Genomic DNA, 18,177 nt, shown 5'->3' on the forward strand with positions numbered 1-18,177 from the left:
TTGACCTTCTCCTCCCCAAGCAGGAACGGGTATCATAAACACTGTACAGAATTTACAAGTCAGTTTTCCTGTGTCCATGGTACCGGGACTCATCTTCCTTGATGAACCCAGCTGGGTCTTTTACGGCATGGCACACGTGTTAGCAACTGTGACCAGGGTTATTGGTGTTTATGGGTAAATTGCAGCTCTATGTAGACTGATCAGACACTGTCTGTGGGACACTGGAGGGGTTCTACTGTCTAGACGCAACTAAGGATGTTGTAGAGCAGCCTCAGAGACACAGCAGCTGTAACCTGGCATACATCAGTCAATTCAGGTTGGTCTTCTGTCTCATCATTACTAATTGTGTTTCATAATTCAATTTAGTCAAGTTTGGTAATTTCAGTGTGAACAATCATTACAGTTAATGGAATTAAATAAATGGGACAAATGAATTTTTCATTAATATTTCAACATGATATTTGCAGGGAACAACATCTCAGGATACTGTGGTGTTCTGACTGCCGTGGTAAAACTTATTCAGATGGATCATTAACATCTTGTTCAACCACACAGGAGTAAGCTGGGACATTGATTAGTTAGTTCAAAAGTTATTTCCCTGAAGATATTAAAAATACAATAGTAAAGAAACATACCTTCTGTTTATGTCTTTAACAAGGATGTGAAAATTCTTGGAAATTGAACAGGAACTCCTTGGTCGGATTCAGAATGGGAGTAGCTACTTCCCCACAGGCTGGAATCTAAGCTGGTGTTCTGATAGGTGTTCTATTTGTTCTGATGCACCATAGCTGGTGTTTGTTTATTTAGTAATGATAAAAGAAAATGGTGAGAAAGAAAATGAGAACACAAGACAAACTTAGGTAAGATGACTGGAATTGTATTTGTACCATTCATGTGTTTGCAATTGCCTGTGATATTCAGTTTTTACTCTGTGAATGCACAATGTTCTATTCTCATAGTGTAGATTACTATGTTTTGTTATCGTCATGGTTACTGGTATGTTTTATTACAATATTGGTCATCTGGCTTTTTTTTACAGATCCCTCAAATACCTACACAGGTATGTTTGGAAATCTATGATATCTTTCATCACATTGTACTAGCGTTTGTGCTTTCTTCTGCTGTGAATTTTAATTTATTGCGCCAGTTTCCCAGACAGAGATTAGCTTAGGTTTTGGAATGTGAAGCACTTGAAAATGGAAAATCTCCATTGAATGTGCTTCTTTTAGTCCAGGACTGAGTGTAAATATCTGTCCGGCGAAACTGGCCCAATGTGTTTTACTAATTACTGATTCCATTTGATAGGCATCCCAGATCAGGAAATACCAATGCTGTCTGGGGGAACTGGAAAATGGTGAGGCAACCTTCAGGGTTTCTCAAATGTGTACAGGAATAAGTTTTTATGAGTTTAAAAAATTTCAAACCATATTTTATAGTAAATGTATATGGTATATAACTTCATCAAGTCATCAATGCTAAGACAATGATCTTTTAACAAGATTAGTACAAGCTATTGTACTACAAAACATTGTCCAGAGGTAATTAATTCTGATAAATTTTCAATAACTTCTCTCCGCAGATTCAAGCCCCGTCAAAGTCAGGGACTCAACATTCTGTAATCTTGGTCCCACTGGCCTGGCTGGTCGCAGCCATCTCTAGTGTGATCTTAACACTACATGTTAATGTGATATTGTAGAATCTGGTTGATATGAAAACAGGATTTCTACACCACATTCTATTGTAGAGTAAAGAAATGAAACACTTTGAAACCCAACCTCCAGTAGGACAAGTAATATGATTTCTAGATACTTACTCCTCAGCCTGAACTGGTTCCCACTTGTGTCAGCGAATAACTAGCTTTTTCATGTGGCGCCAGCTGGTAAGATGCTTCGGCGAAGGGCGGAAACATATCAGCTTCTGCTACGGCCTACAGACTGGTCTAAAATGAGAAGGACCATGTGATGAGTATTAAGAAGCAGCATCGGTGATGAGAACCCTCTGCTTGCCTACAGCCTACAGACTGTCGTACAAATGGAAAGGAGCACTGTGATGAAGTATAAATTAGCTTCACCTTGCTAGGAAAACAGCTTCGGGAGGTGAGAAACCTGCTGCTCTTCCCAGGGGAAAGTCAAATTGTGTGATAACTTCAGGACACAAGTCTTGTCAGCCCAGACTATGGAACTCCAAATGGGACTTGATAATATCTTGAGACACAGATTTACTGGATACTGGTGCAGGATGCGCTGTTCGCGTTTGGAGAAGGTTTCCCCAGAAATGAGAAACACCATCTAACATGGTTAACTGGATAACTTTACACTACAAAGAAAAATCAAGATCATCGCTCAATGAGAAGCAGACAAGACAAGGACATCAACAAACAGATACAACTTCACTATAGACTGTATGGATCACAGAAGGGTGAAAATACAATATTTCAGGAACTATCCTGAACTGCTTCCACTCCTATCTCACATATAGGTCAGAATAAGTATTGTAGAAGAGTACAGGTCCACTCAGTCACCTGTGGTGTCCCCCACCCTGTTCATMCTCTGCCTACTTCCACTTGGTCATGTAGTCMGATGACTTGGGGTCCTCTTCCACAGTTTTGCAGACGACATCCATGTCTACATCAAAAACGGCCCCAAATCCCTCAAAGTACATGCTTGGTTAATTAAAGTTCAGCATTCAAAATCATGTAACAAGCTGTCCTTCAGGGGGCAGTCTGGGGGTGTTTGGCTCCAGGAGAAGAGAACACAGCCTGGATGATCTTCAATCTCAGCCTCTTATGCTGTAAGACATGACAAAAACTCTTTATAAATCCCTCATTAAGTATGCCTTACTCTTACTAATGCATTACATGATTGCTATAGAAATGTTTGTGGTCATATGCACATCCTTTAATATGMAYWTTTTTACTATTTTCTAAATTGTAGATTAATCAAATATGAAATAACATCAAATCTATGAAATAACGGAATCATGTAGTAACCAAAAAAGTGTAAACCAGATGTAAATCTATTTTTTGATTCTTCAAAGTAGCCACCCTTTGCCTTGATGACAGCTTTGCAAACTCTTGGCATTCTTTCAACCAGCTTCACCTGGAGTCTGGAGGTGTATTGTGTCATTGTCCTGTTGAAAAACAAATGATAGTTCCACTAAGTGTATTGCTGTAGAATGCTGTGGTAGCCATACTGGTTAAGTGTACCTTGAATTCTAATGTCCATTGCTTGTGTTTCTTKGCCCAAGCAAGTCTCTTCTTCTTATTGGTGTCCTTTAGTAGTGGTTTCTTTGCAGCAATTTGACCATGAAGGCCTGATTSACGTAGTCTCCTCTGAACAGTTGATGTTGAGATGTCTGTTACTTGAACTCTGAAGCATTCATTTGGGCTGCAATTTCTGAGGCTGGTAACTAATGCACTTATCCTCTGCAGCAGAGTTAACTCTGGATCTTCCTTTCCTGTGTCGGTCCTCATGAGAGCCAGCTTCATCATAGCGCTCTATGGTTTTTGCGACTGCACTTGAAGAAACTTTCAAAATGTTCCGTATTGACTGACCTTCATGTTTTAAGGTAATGATGGACTGTCGTTTCTCTTTGCTTATTTGAGCTGTTCTTGCCATAATACGGACATGGTATTTTACCAAATAGGGCTATCTTCTGTATACCACCCCTTGTCACAACACAACTGATTGGCGCAAACGCATTAAGAAGGAAATAAATTCCACAAATGAACTTTTAACAAGGTACACTCCAGGTGACTACCTCATGAAGCTGGTTGAGAGAATGCCAAGAGAGTGCAAAGCTGTCATCAAGGCAAAGGGTGCCTACTTTGAAGAATCTCAAATATAAACTATATTTTGATTTGTTTAACACTTTTTTGGTTACTACGTGATTCCATATATGTTATTTCATCATTTTGATGTCTTCACTATTATTGTACAATGTAGAAAATAGTACAAATAAAGAAAAACCCATGAATGAGTAGGTGTGTTCAAACTTTGGACTGGTACTGTAGGTGCTGGCCTAATAAAGTCTAGATGAAAAAGGATTGAACCGTTGTCATTAAATGTGGTAGTTAAGAGCATATACAGTGTCCAGGCCTTTCTGTTCTTTTTATAACTACATCACTGGTTACTACATCATTGCATACGGTGACAGCATGATAAGGATAACTATGAATGAGGAGAGGTCAGTCATACCCTAGTCTGTATCTACTCCAGGGCCACTAGGCTGCTTTTGCTCTGCAGGTTCAGAGAGTCATTGGTCTCCTGGCAGACTTGGGCCTCTCTCCTCAGACTCCTCTGGGCTACTCTCCACTTTCAGCGTCCGGCTGAGCTGCTTCGTCTGACCCTTAACCTCAGCTACTTCCTGTTTCCTCTGGGACACTTCCTCCTGCAGCTGGACTACAACCTGGAGGATCACAGAATCAGTGGATCAATGACAAAAACTTCTATTGATATTGGCTTGAGATTAGACTTAGATCATATCTGTTAATGCTACTGACAGTAGAGGGCGGTACAACCTACCCAGTGACCGGATGTAAGCCCTGCGTTGCTGGAGATACATTATCTAAACCCTTTCTTTTACATTGAACTCAGCTGCTTCCTGTTTAGTCTTAGTTAATATATGTTAATGCTACTGACACTAGAGGCCAGTACAACCTAGCCAGTGACTGGATGCATGCTCTTTCTAAATAATTAACTTATTTTGTTACCACGGACTCACTAGTGTACAGACTCACCAAAACAGATATATTATATTGTAGCACATGCTGACATGGTGATATGGACAGAGTCAACTGATAATATGATTATATTTGTGACAATCCTCTTGTGGTTCTGGAAAATAATATGATTGGAGCTGTAGCAAGCATTCTGTGGCATCAGTCAGAATAAAGAATTCGTTGGAAGATTGTTATGACTCGCTTAACTTGACTCAACCACTTTCAGGATCTCTCATTGAAGTTAGGTTTATTGTTGTTTACTTCTAAGATCACTTTAGCACTGCCCCAAAAAAACAGATTCAAATTCGACACAAACCTTCAAATAGGTATGTAATGACACATTATATAAACTCTTTATAGTGTTTTATTTACATTTTAGAGGCGATAAGGTGATAAGTTGGACAGATCGAGTGAAAAAAGCAATTTTCCCACACAACATCTGTCCTTCTCACTATCACGCATCAGTTTCGCTTCCCCACCGCCATTTTTAAAAGACCCGACGGGCCTCATTGCCTGCTTGAATTATGCAGAAACGGGCAGCGTTTAGGTCATGTAATTGATAATGGTGGAAAGGGGAGAAATTGTGCTTTACAATGGTATTGACATTACAGTTGATCTGGAAGTATTACGTTTTTGGGGCACTAAAATAAGGGCAATTGTACGGACCAAGGCGTGTACGAGTTTACGTTAGTATACGCATCAAAACTTCCAAAGCGAAGTGACACCGCGCTTTACATTTTTGAGTTATTACTTAATACCGATCAGAATTCCGAAGGTGCAAATTTCGAAATTGGGTAGTGCATCATCAGTTTTCCTGTCATGTCAGGCATTGCATAATATAGAGAGCAATTTATAACTTGTCAGAAATGTCCAGATCAACTAGCCCATGTCAACAAACATTTTTGCTAGGTTTTGTTAGCCCATAGATTTTGTTGTAATGTTTGAGACACTCAAAGTGACATGAATACCACATTAGACATGGCAAAATGTATAGAATTGCAGAAAAATGACTTTTAAAAAAGCAAATGTTCTCTGCACCCGTGACAAAATGTGTAGAATTGCGTGGAAATATGTTTTAAACCTGCTAAATTCTCTACACCAACCAAGGGGGTGTGAACAGTTTGTGTCATGAACAGTGCTTGTGCCATAGAATAGACATGGGCGTGGGATGTTCCCCAATGTTGGAAGGGGGGCCTGATGAAACAGTTTGGGAACCCCTGCTGTAGAGAGTCATTGTACCATTTAAACTGCTGTGACATGCTCTACATGACCAAAATTATGTGGAACCTGCTTGTCGAACAATCTTGTTTCAAACTCATGTGCATTAATATGGAGTTGGTCCTCCCTTTGGCTGCTATACAGCCTCCACTCTTCTGGAAGGCATTCCACTAGATGTTGGAATATTGCTGCAGGGACTTGCTTCCATAAGCCACAAGAACATTAGTGAGGTCAGGCACTGATGTTGGGTGATTAGGCCTGGCTTGCAGTCAGCTTTCCAATTCATCCTAAAGGTGTTCAATGGGGCTGAGGTCAGGGCTCTGTGCCAGCAGGCCAGTCAAGTTCTTCCACACCGATCTCGAACATCAAAACATTTCTGTACGGACCTACTTTGTCCACAGGGGCATTTGTCATGCTGAAACAGGAAAGGGCCTTCCCCAAACTGTTGCCGCGCAAAGTTGGAAGCACAGAACGGCTAGAACTGTCATTGTATGCTGTAGCGTTAATTTCCCTGCACATCTTAGGTTGCTGATAACTTGGGAGATTATCACCACTGCCACAGACCATCAACCCAAAAACCTCTGGGCTATAAGCCTCAAACTGACGAACTTACAGGTTGTTTGGCCTGTGGTCATAGAGTGCTGGTCGGTGCATTGCCAAGGGGTGTCCACGCCCGGAAAACTGGCTCACACTGACTGCGACCTGTACAACGCTTTGGGGACACCTGTGTTGTATTGAGTGAGAGAGAGAGAGAGGAGAGAAGAGAGAGAAGAGAAGAGAGAGAGAGAGAGAGACGAGAGAGAGAAGAGAGAGAATGAAGAATTTGCGCCCTAAATGCGATTTCATGCTAAACACCTGCTGCGCTGCACCTGGTCCTCGCAGAGCATTCGTATTATTCTGTAAGGATCTTGAGACAATGCCATAGTGTGATATGCTATTTCCGAAATTAGTATCATTTGTGGATGTCCATCAAGCGCACCCATTTGTATAGTTATCGAATTACAATTCGTATTATATGTTGTTTGATTACAACGCACATATGTTACGATTTCAATACCGTATGAAAATTACGAATAATGATTAGGCTGTGTTAGGGTGGTTGCTAGGCTAGGGATAGGTTAGTTAGTTTTAAAGGCAGGGAAGGTTAAAAAGGTGTTAGGCTAGAGTTAAAAGGTAGGTTGTGTTTGTTGGGGGAAGTTGCTAAAAGGGTTACTTGTAGGAGGAAGGTTTAGCTAACGATGCTAAGTAGTTTCATAATTAGGAAAAAATAAGTAAGCTCTGAAAGTTGCTAATTTAGGTCTAAAATGGGCTATAAGTTTTTCATGTGATGAGATTCGAAATTGCAGAACCTTTCAGTTTCTCTAGACCTACTCTATCTTAACACTTGTAACATCCTGTTCTTATGTAAACCATACCAACTACATATCATGCTTTTGTGTCTCAGATTACATTTAACTTGGATATGTCTAGTCTATATGGACCAGGCCAGGCAGGGCAGTTCAAAGAGGAAAGCAAAATTAACAAACTTTCAAAATGAATTAAGGTTAATTTTTACTATAGTTAATTTTATAAAACGCGGTTCCTCCCAACATTATTTCGACTATATATAGAATTCTACGTTAATATTTCCCTTCACTGGAACTAAGGAGTCTGAACCATGGAAGAAACAGCCCAGGCCAATTATTCCTCCTCCACCAAAACTTTACAGTTGGGACTATGCATTGGGGCAGGTAGCGTTCTCCTGGCATCCGCCAAACCCAGATGTGTCCGTCGGACTGCCAGATGGTGAAGCTTGATTAATAACTCCAGAGAATGCATTTCCACTGCTCACCAGAGTCTGACGTGTTGGCGCATGGGTGATATTAGGCTTGATCTTAGGCTGGTTGCTCGGCCATGGAAACCCATTTCGTGAAGCTCCCGACAAAACAGTTTGTGTACTGAAATTGTTCCAGAGGCAGTTTGGAAGTCAGTAGTGAGTGTTGCAACCCGAGGTCAGACTATTTTTAGCAGCATAATGGGCTTCAGCACTTGAGCTTGTGTGGCCTACCACTTCGCAGCTGAGCTGTTGTTGCTCCTAGACGTTTCCACTTCACTTTATTTTGAAATGTAAAGATTTACTAAATAGACTTCCTCTCTTCTCATTMACGGCAAATKATTGCATCTTGTTATTAACCTGTTTATTGTTATGAATAAGCCTGTCCATCATATCCCCCATTTGTACAAAATACTAGTCTACTTGCCTGTTTCCAATGCTAAACTTCAACCACTAGAAACTGTGCATAGGCATGGTCTAAAGTTTGCGGGAAGGTGAGCACATTTTCATGTCAAGTTCAGTTTTTATAAATGCCAACTTTTACTTGAAAACTGACACACGCATGTTTTAGGGTCCGTTTTGTACATATGCACAGTTTATAAATGAGGCCCCAGGCCGGGGTTTGAGAAATCGATTAGAGAAGAATTCCTTCATAGTTGTACATTCTCTCAATCTAAAGGCACAACCTAGATTGGAGCTAATGTCTTTACTTGAACATGTTATAACTCCAACCTAGTGAAAGTGATAAACTGGCACGTTTATATTTTTGTCAAAAACTACTTTAAATCGAAAGTGTCTTTAATTTGACGGCTTGCACCTGCGCAGGTCGTCTCGAGACGACAGTTAGACCCGATTACGTGTTTCTATGCATGAGTCGCCATGACGTCACCTACAAGTGTGATCGAGGATTTCTATTGGTGAAGCAGTTATAGTCTGTCTTCATACTGTGCTGACTTTGGTAGAAAGGACATTGCTTTCTACCAAGGCTACTTCACCACAAGAGGGCACCATTCTAACTATTTGCCAATTTTCTCWGTTGATAATTAGCTTATTACAGTTATTTTTCAGTCATTCAATTCAGCAAGATCTCATCATTTATAAATTGAAAGGTTATGTTTTATTATGATTCAGTTCAGTTTTATTCACTATTGATGGTGGTGACTGAACTCAATGGTGGTCAGCCAAAGTACATTACTATATTATATTTATTAACTGGGTAGTGTATGCAATATTTATGCAGAATATAATTGAACTATTCTTACTATACAGTACAGGKACTAAAATACATTAAGTCTACAGGTCAGTTCATCTCGATACTTCAAACTCCTGAGAACAAATCCAGTGTGTGTGTCTTCCAGTAAATTGGAGAGGAATGAGGAAACATGGAACAGTTTGAAACCTTGACATGGACTGTAAGTGAAACATTTCTGATTTGCACATTTTGTGGCTTTGCATCTTTTTACTAGCCTTGTACGCTTGAAACAGAATGTAAGCTCATGAGATCAGGATGGTTTGTACAAGGCTCTTTTCACGCAACAGAAATTCCTGGCATCAAACAGCACTCAATTCACAGTACGCCATCACATTTACAAAAGCCAGTTTCCTCATCATTTAGCTTCAGATAACATAATGTTTTCTCTATAAGTTTGGGTTTGAAGGTAAAGCAGTCATGTAGACCTTCATCAGACACTGTCTGTGGGACACTGGAGGGGTTCTACTGTCTAGACCCAACTAAGGATGGTTGTAGAGCAGCCCAGAGACACAGCAGCTGTAAACCTGKTCAATACATCAGCCACACCGGTATGTCTTCATGCAAATCTTCCATTGACATCAGTGCATGATTTATGCAGTCATGAGTTAAGCACATCTCAAGTTAGGATCCTTAATGAGTTTCACCCTGTGTTGGTGCAGGAACAACATCTACAGATACTGTGTGTTCTGACTGTACTGGTGATRCCTATTCAGATGGATCATTWACATCCTGCCAGMCAYACACACAGTAAGTGTGGCTCATGTATAATGGTTATTTCCTTCAAATACTGCAATATGCGAACAGTTTTCATAATGTAAAACTGAAAGTTGGGTGACTAAATGGTTGATTTATCAGTGGTCTATTTCTCTTATTATAGATGTGATAYCTTGAAGCKTCAGCAAATTAAAMCTGGAACTCATTGGTCMGACTCTGAATGTGGACCATAGCTGCAATAAAATCTGCTGTTGTGTTGTTCCTAGCTGTGATWGCAGCAGTGACAACAGTAGCTATTATGAAAAAAATAAGAGCCTACATCTGGTGAGATTAATTGCAGGAATTGTACAGTTTCATGTATTGTTTTAATTGTCCAGATGAACAAGTGAGAAACATCCAGCACTGAACTAAATCTAATTGTATTAGTCACATGCACCGAATACAACGGTACTGTGAAATGCTTGCTTATGAGCCCTTCCTAACAATGCAGTTAAAAAAAATTATTAAGTAACGTGAATAAAATACAAGAATGGAGCCATGTACAGGGAGTACCAGATCAAACAAGATGAAGAAAATACAATAATAYTTTGAGAATAATGACAATGCCACTGCCCACCTTTTGTAAATTTGACTCTTATGAATATTATGCTTACCKGATTCAAGCYTAMAGGACATTCATCAGAACAATCCAGTCTAATGTGTGGTTCATTGGCTTGAAAACTAGACTAGGCAGTAGGGCACAATTTCTGTCCACTACATAGTAAATGTGATCTAGACTCCATTTTTAAATAAATGTTGGAGGCTGGCATATTTGTTTTGTGGTGTACAGATTAAAAAAATTGGACCATGACCTTGATAGATGGCCTGAAACCCTAAAATGTAACAAACAGATGATCCCACAACATCACCATGGACCTTAATCTTAACATATAGTCAGTGGTGCCTGGAGAATTTGGTATACTCTAACTTTGCCCAAAATATCCCAAACGGCCTGCCCAGCAAAGAAAAATCCTGTTTTCCCATATTTGATTTTTATTCGTTTGCTTATATATTTTCAGAATTTCACTCAAATTAWTTTTSTTTTTGCTCAATCTGATTGGTAGGGCCCCAGTGGATGGGCCTGTGTCCACCCAGGCCCACGCTCCTGACGCAAACAGTGCATAATTACTGAATTGCCCATCATGAATAGCCTGGAGTGGCAGGTAGCCCTGTGGTTATTAAAGCGTTGGGCCAGTAATCAAAATGTTGCTAGATCAAATCCCCGAGCTGACAAGGTAAAAAAATCTGCCATTCTGCCCCTGGACAAGGCCTGGACTGTTCCTAGGCCGTCATTGTAAAATAAGAATTTGCCTAGTTAAATAAAAATAACTAACCAAGTCGTTCAATACCTTAGTTAGCATTCCGTGGCCTGCTTCATGCCAAAACCAGTTGAGAGCGGCGCGCTTTTGCTGCCTGCAGATTATATTCCACTGAAACTACAACACTTATTRATTTAATGTAACACTTATTTCTTTAATTATCTGTAAAGTTTAACCTATCGTCAATGTAGAGAGCGTAGACATTTTTTTCTTCGGCAAGTGAAAATGGTATACCTTCCGTCTGAACAGTATTTCCTCCTTGGTAAATTAGCGAACTGTATCTAGCTAGCCGGCTATTTTAGCTAACGTTACTGTCCTAATGAAAATCAAGTAATGTTAGTTCAACTATCAAATTGGCGATTCTAGCTACCCCCCAAATGGGATCAGCAAACGTTAGCTAGCTATTACAGTATTAGCGAAGTCAGCAAGTGAAAATGGTATGCCTTCCGTCTGAACAGTATCCTCCTTTGTAAGTTAGTTAGCTAGATACAGTTGGTTCTCTCAGCTACTGGCCTAATGAAAATCAAATAACGTTAGTCCAACTATCAAATTGGCGATTCTAACTACCCCCCAAATGGGATCAACAAGCTACTGTACTACAGTATTAGCTACTAATTTCGCAACCACCCCAACCATGTGCATGCATGTTGCCAAATATGTTGAATGCAAAGATTATGCTTTCATCGGTGTTGAATCCTTACTTGCCTAGCAGCATCAAGTTAACCCTAAACATGGTCGGCATGTATAGCTACCACAATATTTTTACGTTATCTAAACTAGATTGATTAGATTAAAATAAGGTTGGGGTGGAGCCTTGGAAGTCGTGCGCACATTCAGAAGTTTCAAGCTGATAATGACAGAGCCATAAAATTACTACCAAATTCCCAAATGTTGATTAAATTACATTTTTATTACAGCCTTGTATTCAGAGTTACTTGGAAATTAGTCTAGTGTACTCACCTGACGTTTCGGACCCGAAATAAATAACGGAGCTTCCAACTACACAAGTGATCGAGGTAAAGTCAGTTTCAAGTTGGATATTCGCCTGTAGTTTTCCTTATGTCCACCAACAGCAGTTAGGGACCCTCAACAAAGTGACAAATCAAAATGTTCATATTTCAATTACTCCTAAAACGTTAACTGGTTCTAGCTAACCCAATGGCATAGACACACATTGCACACACCTTTTGTTGGTCGATTTATGTCTCGCACTATTTAAAATTATTGATTTAAATGTTAGAATTTAAATAGCTCGTTGGTCATGTGACCTACTGACTTCAAACAAGGTTCAGAATGTACACTCAGTGGCACTACACATTGCGCACTCTTTAGTTTGTCAATTGTCATCTCGCACACTTTTRCATTAATTTTCAATGTTTCTAATTTCAATACCTACTTGGTCATGTGACCTACTGACCTCAAACTAGGTTCAGAATGTCCACTGACTACCCTTCTATGTTGCACACCCTTTAGTTTGTCMATTTTAGGAACCACCTTTACCAGCGCTTCATCGATATTCCTCACTTTGACATGAGGGGGTCACAGTCACCCCACGGGTGATTTGAGTGCGACCGCGACAGGTAGGTACGCTCCTTTGAATTTCATCAAATTGACATTCAGTGATCTGTGCCCAGTGGGAACCTAGGCTTCTTCTGTCCGTTTTATGGTTCCGCAGCAAATCAATGGGCGTGGATGGTACTATCCACATCAGATGTAGGACTCCCTCCCCAGACAAGCTGGAGATGCCTCTCCCCACTTCGTAGGGCATGAGCCAGATCCATGCAATCCCCTATCACTGTGGGGCCAATGGGTTTAGTCTCCGCCTCAAGTCTAGTGAGCGTAGAGGAGACCTCCCCACCTACAATGTGTGGGGCCGGCGAGCGCCGTAGCTGGGGAGATCCGAGAGAAGGGCCTGGCGCATGTCCAGAGTTGCCGCCGCCAACCACCGGATTCAGCCCCCCACCGTTCCGCCTTCGGCCCACCAACGGACACCACCCCGACGAACCCCCGCACGCAGCCGCTTGCGAGACCATACACGAGACACCGCGAGATGGGCCGCACAACAAACTTACAATGGTGGTGAGAGGAGGGCGATGGGGCAACTGTTCCCCTAGACGCGGCTCGAGCCCAGCCCCGCCCCGCTTCGCACCTCAGCCCAACTGACCCAGCCCTTAGAGCAATCCTTATCCCGAAGTTACAGATCTTTTTTGCCAACTTCCCTTACCTACATTGTTATAACATGCCAGAGGCTGTTCACCTTGGAGACCTGCTGCGGATATGGGTACGGCCCGGCGTGAGATTTATAACCTCTCCCCCGGATTTTCAAGGGCCAGGGAGAGCTCACCAGACTCTGCCAAAACCACAACGATTTCCAGGGCTTGKCCCCCTCTCTCGGGGCGAACCCATTCCAGGGCGCCCTGCCCTCCACAAAGAAAAGAGAACTCTCCCCAGGGCTCCCGCCAGCTTCTCCGGGATCGATCCCGTTACCGCACTGGATGCCTCGCGGCGCCCGTCTCCGCCAGTCCGTCTGTCACACCCTGATCTAGTTCACCTGTCCTTGTGATTGTCTCCACCCCCTTCAGGTGTCGCTTATTATCCCCGGTGTATATTTCCCTGTGTTTCCTGTCTCTCCGTGCCAGTTGTCTTGTTTACCAAGTCAACCAGCGTTTTTCCTTGCTCCTACTTTTCCCAGTCTCTGTTTGTTTCTAGTCCTCCTGGTTTCGACCCTTGCCTGTCCTGACTCCGAACCCGCCTGCCTTACCACTCTGCCTGTTCTGACTACCAGCCTGCCTATCCCCTTGTACTGTTTTGGACTCAGATCTGGTTTCTGACCCCTGCCTGGCCTGACCTCGAGACTGCCTATCACCTGGTACTGTTTGGACTCTGACCTGGTTTATAAACTCTCGCCTGTCCTCGRCCTGCCTTTGCCTACTCCCTTTGTTATAATAAATATAGGAGCTCAGCCATCTGCCTCCTGTGGCTGCATTTGGGTCTCGCCTTGTGCTTTTATACTGTGGACATTCTGAAAGTAGTTTGAGGTCAGTAGGTCACATGACCAAGGAGCTATTGAAATTCACAAAGTTAGAAAGAAAAATGTAAAATCGTGTGAGATGAAAATGGACAAACTAAAGGGTGAGCAATGTAGAAGGGTAGTCAGTCGACATTCTGAACCTTGTTTGAGTCCAATAGGTCACATGACCAAGGAGCTATAGAAATTCAAGAAAATGTTAAAGTCATGTAAAAACGTGTGAGATGAAAATGGACAACCCAAAGGGTGTTTAATATAGAAGGGTAGTAAGTGGACATGCTGAATCCTGTTTGAGGTCAGTAGGTCACATGACCAAGGAGCTATTGAAATTGTAATGTAAAAAAAAGTTTGTACTTTGTTTACGCTCCCTAACTAATTCAACTAGGAATACAAAATGCTGCTCACATTTCCARAYTTTTATTAGCTTTGGAAAGCGAATTAATGTCCAAATCGTGAAAATAAGACCTGTGCAATGTTGTGCACAATTYTTCCAACATCATGACACTTATTTGGAGTCTGTGGCTCAAGTGGTTTGAAAGCTATTGAGGTTTGAAAGTGTGAATATCCGTCGAATATCCAACTTGAAACTGTTTTTACTCGGTCACAAGTGTCGGTTGCTCTTTTCAGGTCAAACTTGGCAAGTGTGGATGCAGATTTGAATTTTAGTGTAAATACTCTCTTGACTCGACGTCTAGATCGATGTTGTCCAGTAGATTTCCACTTATTAGTTGGGAAAGTTAGTTCTAAATGCCGTTTTAATTATACGTTCCTGCCGGTTTGTGCTATTGTCAAGGCTGTGGCATGACGATGAATACGTTTAGGAACAGTGACTGTCCAAACACCAAGTTACAAATGACTGATTCAGATGTGTGTTTAGAGTCAGAAAGCTGTCAATTTCTGCACATGGCTCGACTATTTATCATAGTAATGACAGGCGTGTGCTCCATAGAAATAAGAACGGATAGAAAGGGCGTTTCCATTCAAGTCTATGATGGCATAATGGGTGGAATGGCAGCCATTTTGCAAAGAAATAAATGGCATTTCATGAGTCACATCAGTTAGCATTATTTGAATTAACGATCTACATTACCATGGCAATCCAGCATCAGTTGATAAAACATTMCAAAATGTTATGAAAATTATTGCATCACAATATCAGGCAGCCATTGCAAGTGTACCCATGAGTTTACCAGTCAATTGCCAGGGTTAGAGCTTCAAAGTCTGTTCTATTCATTCTTATTTCTATGGTGTGCGTAGTGGTTTAGGTTGATTGGTGGTGGTGCTCCTGCTTCCCATCACTCAGAAGTTATGTAACAACCTAAGGTGACAACAATGCCTGCCATGGATGTTTTCCAGTTGCTTTGAATGTTCAAAATCATTGTGTAAAAACACTTTTAAAGCATCAAAGGATAATCCAACTTTCAAAATTAGTCCTTTTTGGCTAGCCAAAACTAGCTAGCTAGGTACCTGTTTAGCTTTCTTGCACATTCACACTTAAAAAAAGAAAAACTTTATTTAACTAGGCAAGTCAGTTATGAACAAATTCTTATTTACAGTGACGGCCTACACCAGCCAAACCCAGACAACGCTGGGCCAATTGTGCGCCGCCCTATGGGACTCCCAATCACGGACGGTTGTGATACAGCCTGGATTCGAACCAGGGTGTCTGTAGTTCCGCCTCCGCTGCGCCACTTGGGAGCCCAATTTAGAAGCTAATTAGCTACCACATGTTCTTGTCAAACTGTCAGAGTAGCTAGCAAGCAACAAGATATGCCAAAATTACAGTCTAAAAACGACTTGAAATAAATCAGATTTGAACGTTCAGACACAAGTCACAGATTTGTATCTGACTTCAAACCACCTACGAAGGTGGTTTGAAATGTGTCTTGAAATATCTGACACCATGTGCTTTTTGGCTGTTTAGACTGCAGGATGAAGAACAGATTATAATTGGATATGCCAAAMAATTGTATTTGAGTCACTTCAAACTGCCAATGTGACCATGGCTTTACAGACTGCCACTTAGCCTATATATATTTTATGTCGTTTCAGGTTTTCATTTTGTGCTTGTATTTGGAAAGGATTGTGGTCCTGCAGAATATAAAACTAATGATGGTCAGTGCTGCCCAATGTGTAATAAAGGTAATGTAAATGAATGCTTCATCTTTAAAAACGATTTTGTTTACAATTGCAGACAACGGGTAGGAGAAATACGTTAACAGTAAACAAGGGGGAGGTAGCCTASAATCTCACAATACAGTATTTCAGTCTCATGCTGTGAAATGCATGTTTCATGGAACAGCTCTCTGCATCTTTGTGTTTACATTTTTTATGACCCCCCTGTGACATCATAGGGTGTCGTTTTCTTAGGACCCTTCTATCTTTTTCACTACATTCTGGTATGKTTGTGGAGATAGTGAATATAATGTTAAAAAGTGGAAAACTGACCTTTTAAAGGAAATATGTAACGTCTCAATAAGTTACATTTTATTTTCTATGATTAGGCTTGGTGGTCCGCAGAGATTGTACATTGGATTCCAGCACATCTTGCATRCCCTGTATCAGAGGGACCTTCATGAACGAGGYCAATGGTCTAACCAAGTGCTTTCCCTGCAGTCCCTGTGACCCAGGTACATTTACATTTCTTCCAAACCTTCCCATCTTTCCTTTTAGCAGTACACATCATACACTTTTCACTGCTGAGCTGAGTTGTGTGGCACTGGCTTGGTTCTGCATCCACCAACTGGAAAGTACAATGTAAAAAATAAAATATCTGAGCCAGTGTCTTACGTTTCAGGTCACCTCAATAGTGTGAAAAGGGTATAAGGTGCCTTCTCATAAGTAGTCCTCTGACTGAAATGAATCAACCCTGATATTTTCCAGGACAGGGCCTGTTCACTCAGACAGAGTGCAAACCAACAAGTAACACAGTCTGCGACGTTCTAGATGGATTCTACTGTAGAAGCTACTCATCCAACTCTAAGTGTAGCTTTGCAGTAGAACATACACACTGTTCACCGGGACAGAGTACTAAATCACCTGGTAAGTATGAAGTAGAGGCTAAATATTGTACAGGACATAATAATTCTGATGAATTTAACATGGGCTCTAGATAGCTTAGTAGTTCTTTCTCTGGTTTCTTTTTGAAGTGAAGTCATACCTCAGGTGATTTTGACTTCTCCAGCAACACAATTGTTATCTTTTTAACATAACATTGTTTATTCTCATTTTTATAGGAAATAGAGACACCAGATACCATGTGTGAGGAGTGGTCAGCATGGCTTTCTACTCGACAAATGGTGGACTGCACTGCTTGGATCTGAGTAGGTTTTCATTGTTGTTACTAGAGTTTATTAAATTGCTTTAGGTTTTATTTTTTCTTTAAAACTAATTGGGACATTGATGATATTATAATTTCATGCTAAACAGTATCAATGCTCTGATAGCAATCTATATTCAGTTCTGGCAACCAGATTTGTGGTGACAATATAATTAAGGGCTGGCTTAATGGTAATCCATTTTAAAATTCATTTCACTTTTTTGACAGCGACCTCTTTTGAACAAAACCTTCCATACATATTTGCTCCATTGTAGAAAGTTCTCAGAAAGTGGCTTTTTTTGGACTCTGCATGCCAAAACATTCAAGAGATAAAAAGGTGTGTGACACTATTTGACTATTATTGCGCGTACCCCACTATTGAAATCTACGCTACTCGCTCTCTCTGGTTTCTTGAGGGGCGCCGAGTTGTCCTTCATTATTCATTACGCACACCTGTCACCATCATTACGCGAAGCAGCGCTCATTGGACTTGATCTGGATCCTTCCTTATTGTTGATTTCCCCGTTATAACTGTTCTTCTCCGGTATGTTCCTGTGTCAGTGATTTTAATGTCGTTATGTGTTCTTGTCCGTTGATAATAAATGTTCTCTCCCTGTATACCTGTCTTCTCATCTCTACCAGCTTTTTATCCTTCCTAACATACCATTGAACACTCATTGTCTCTGTCTCATTCACTTGGAAAAGATATAAGGTTTTATTTGATATCAATTTAAAAGCTTACATAACAGGGGTTT

At 41.0% G+C, this 18,177-nt stretch overlaps 1 protein-coding gene and 1 long non-coding RNA gene across 2 annotated transcripts; one reads left to right on the plus strand and one right to left on the minus strand.

Moving 5' to 3' along the window:
• Positions 1–1,743: 1,743 nt before the first annotated feature.
• On the minus strand, positions 1,744–12,121 carry LOC112071040 (uncharacterized). Its single transcript, XR_002894011.2, has 3 exons — positions 12,036–12,121; positions 4,197–4,407; positions 1,744–2,788 (listed from the first exon to the last, which is right to left on the minus strand). It is a non-coding gene; the product is annotated as an uncharacterized lncRNA (long non-coding RNA).
• On the plus strand, positions 11,117–17,426 carry LOC112071037 (tumor necrosis factor receptor superfamily member 14-like). Its single transcript, XM_024138494.2, has 5 exons — positions 11,117–11,337; positions 16,156–16,245; positions 16,608–16,733; positions 16,987–17,145; positions 17,340–17,426. The coding sequence occupies exons 1-5, from the start codon at positions 11,301–11,303 to the stop codon at positions 17,366–17,368; spliced, it is 441 nt and encodes a 146-aa protein (XP_023994262.2). The 5' UTR covers positions 11,117–11,300; the 3' UTR covers positions 17,369–17,426.
• The last annotated feature ends 751 nt before the right edge of the window (positions 17,427–18,177 follow it).

The sequence above is a fragment of the Salvelinus sp. IW2-2015 genome, unplaced genomic scaffold (assembly GCF_002910315.2).
Source record: "Salvelinus sp. IW2-2015 unplaced genomic scaffold, ASM291031v2 Un_scaffold1499, whole genome shotgun sequence".
NCBI classification, from domain to species: Eukaryota; Metazoa; Chordata; class Actinopteri; order Salmoniformes; family Salmonidae; genus Salvelinus; species Salvelinus sp. IW2-2015.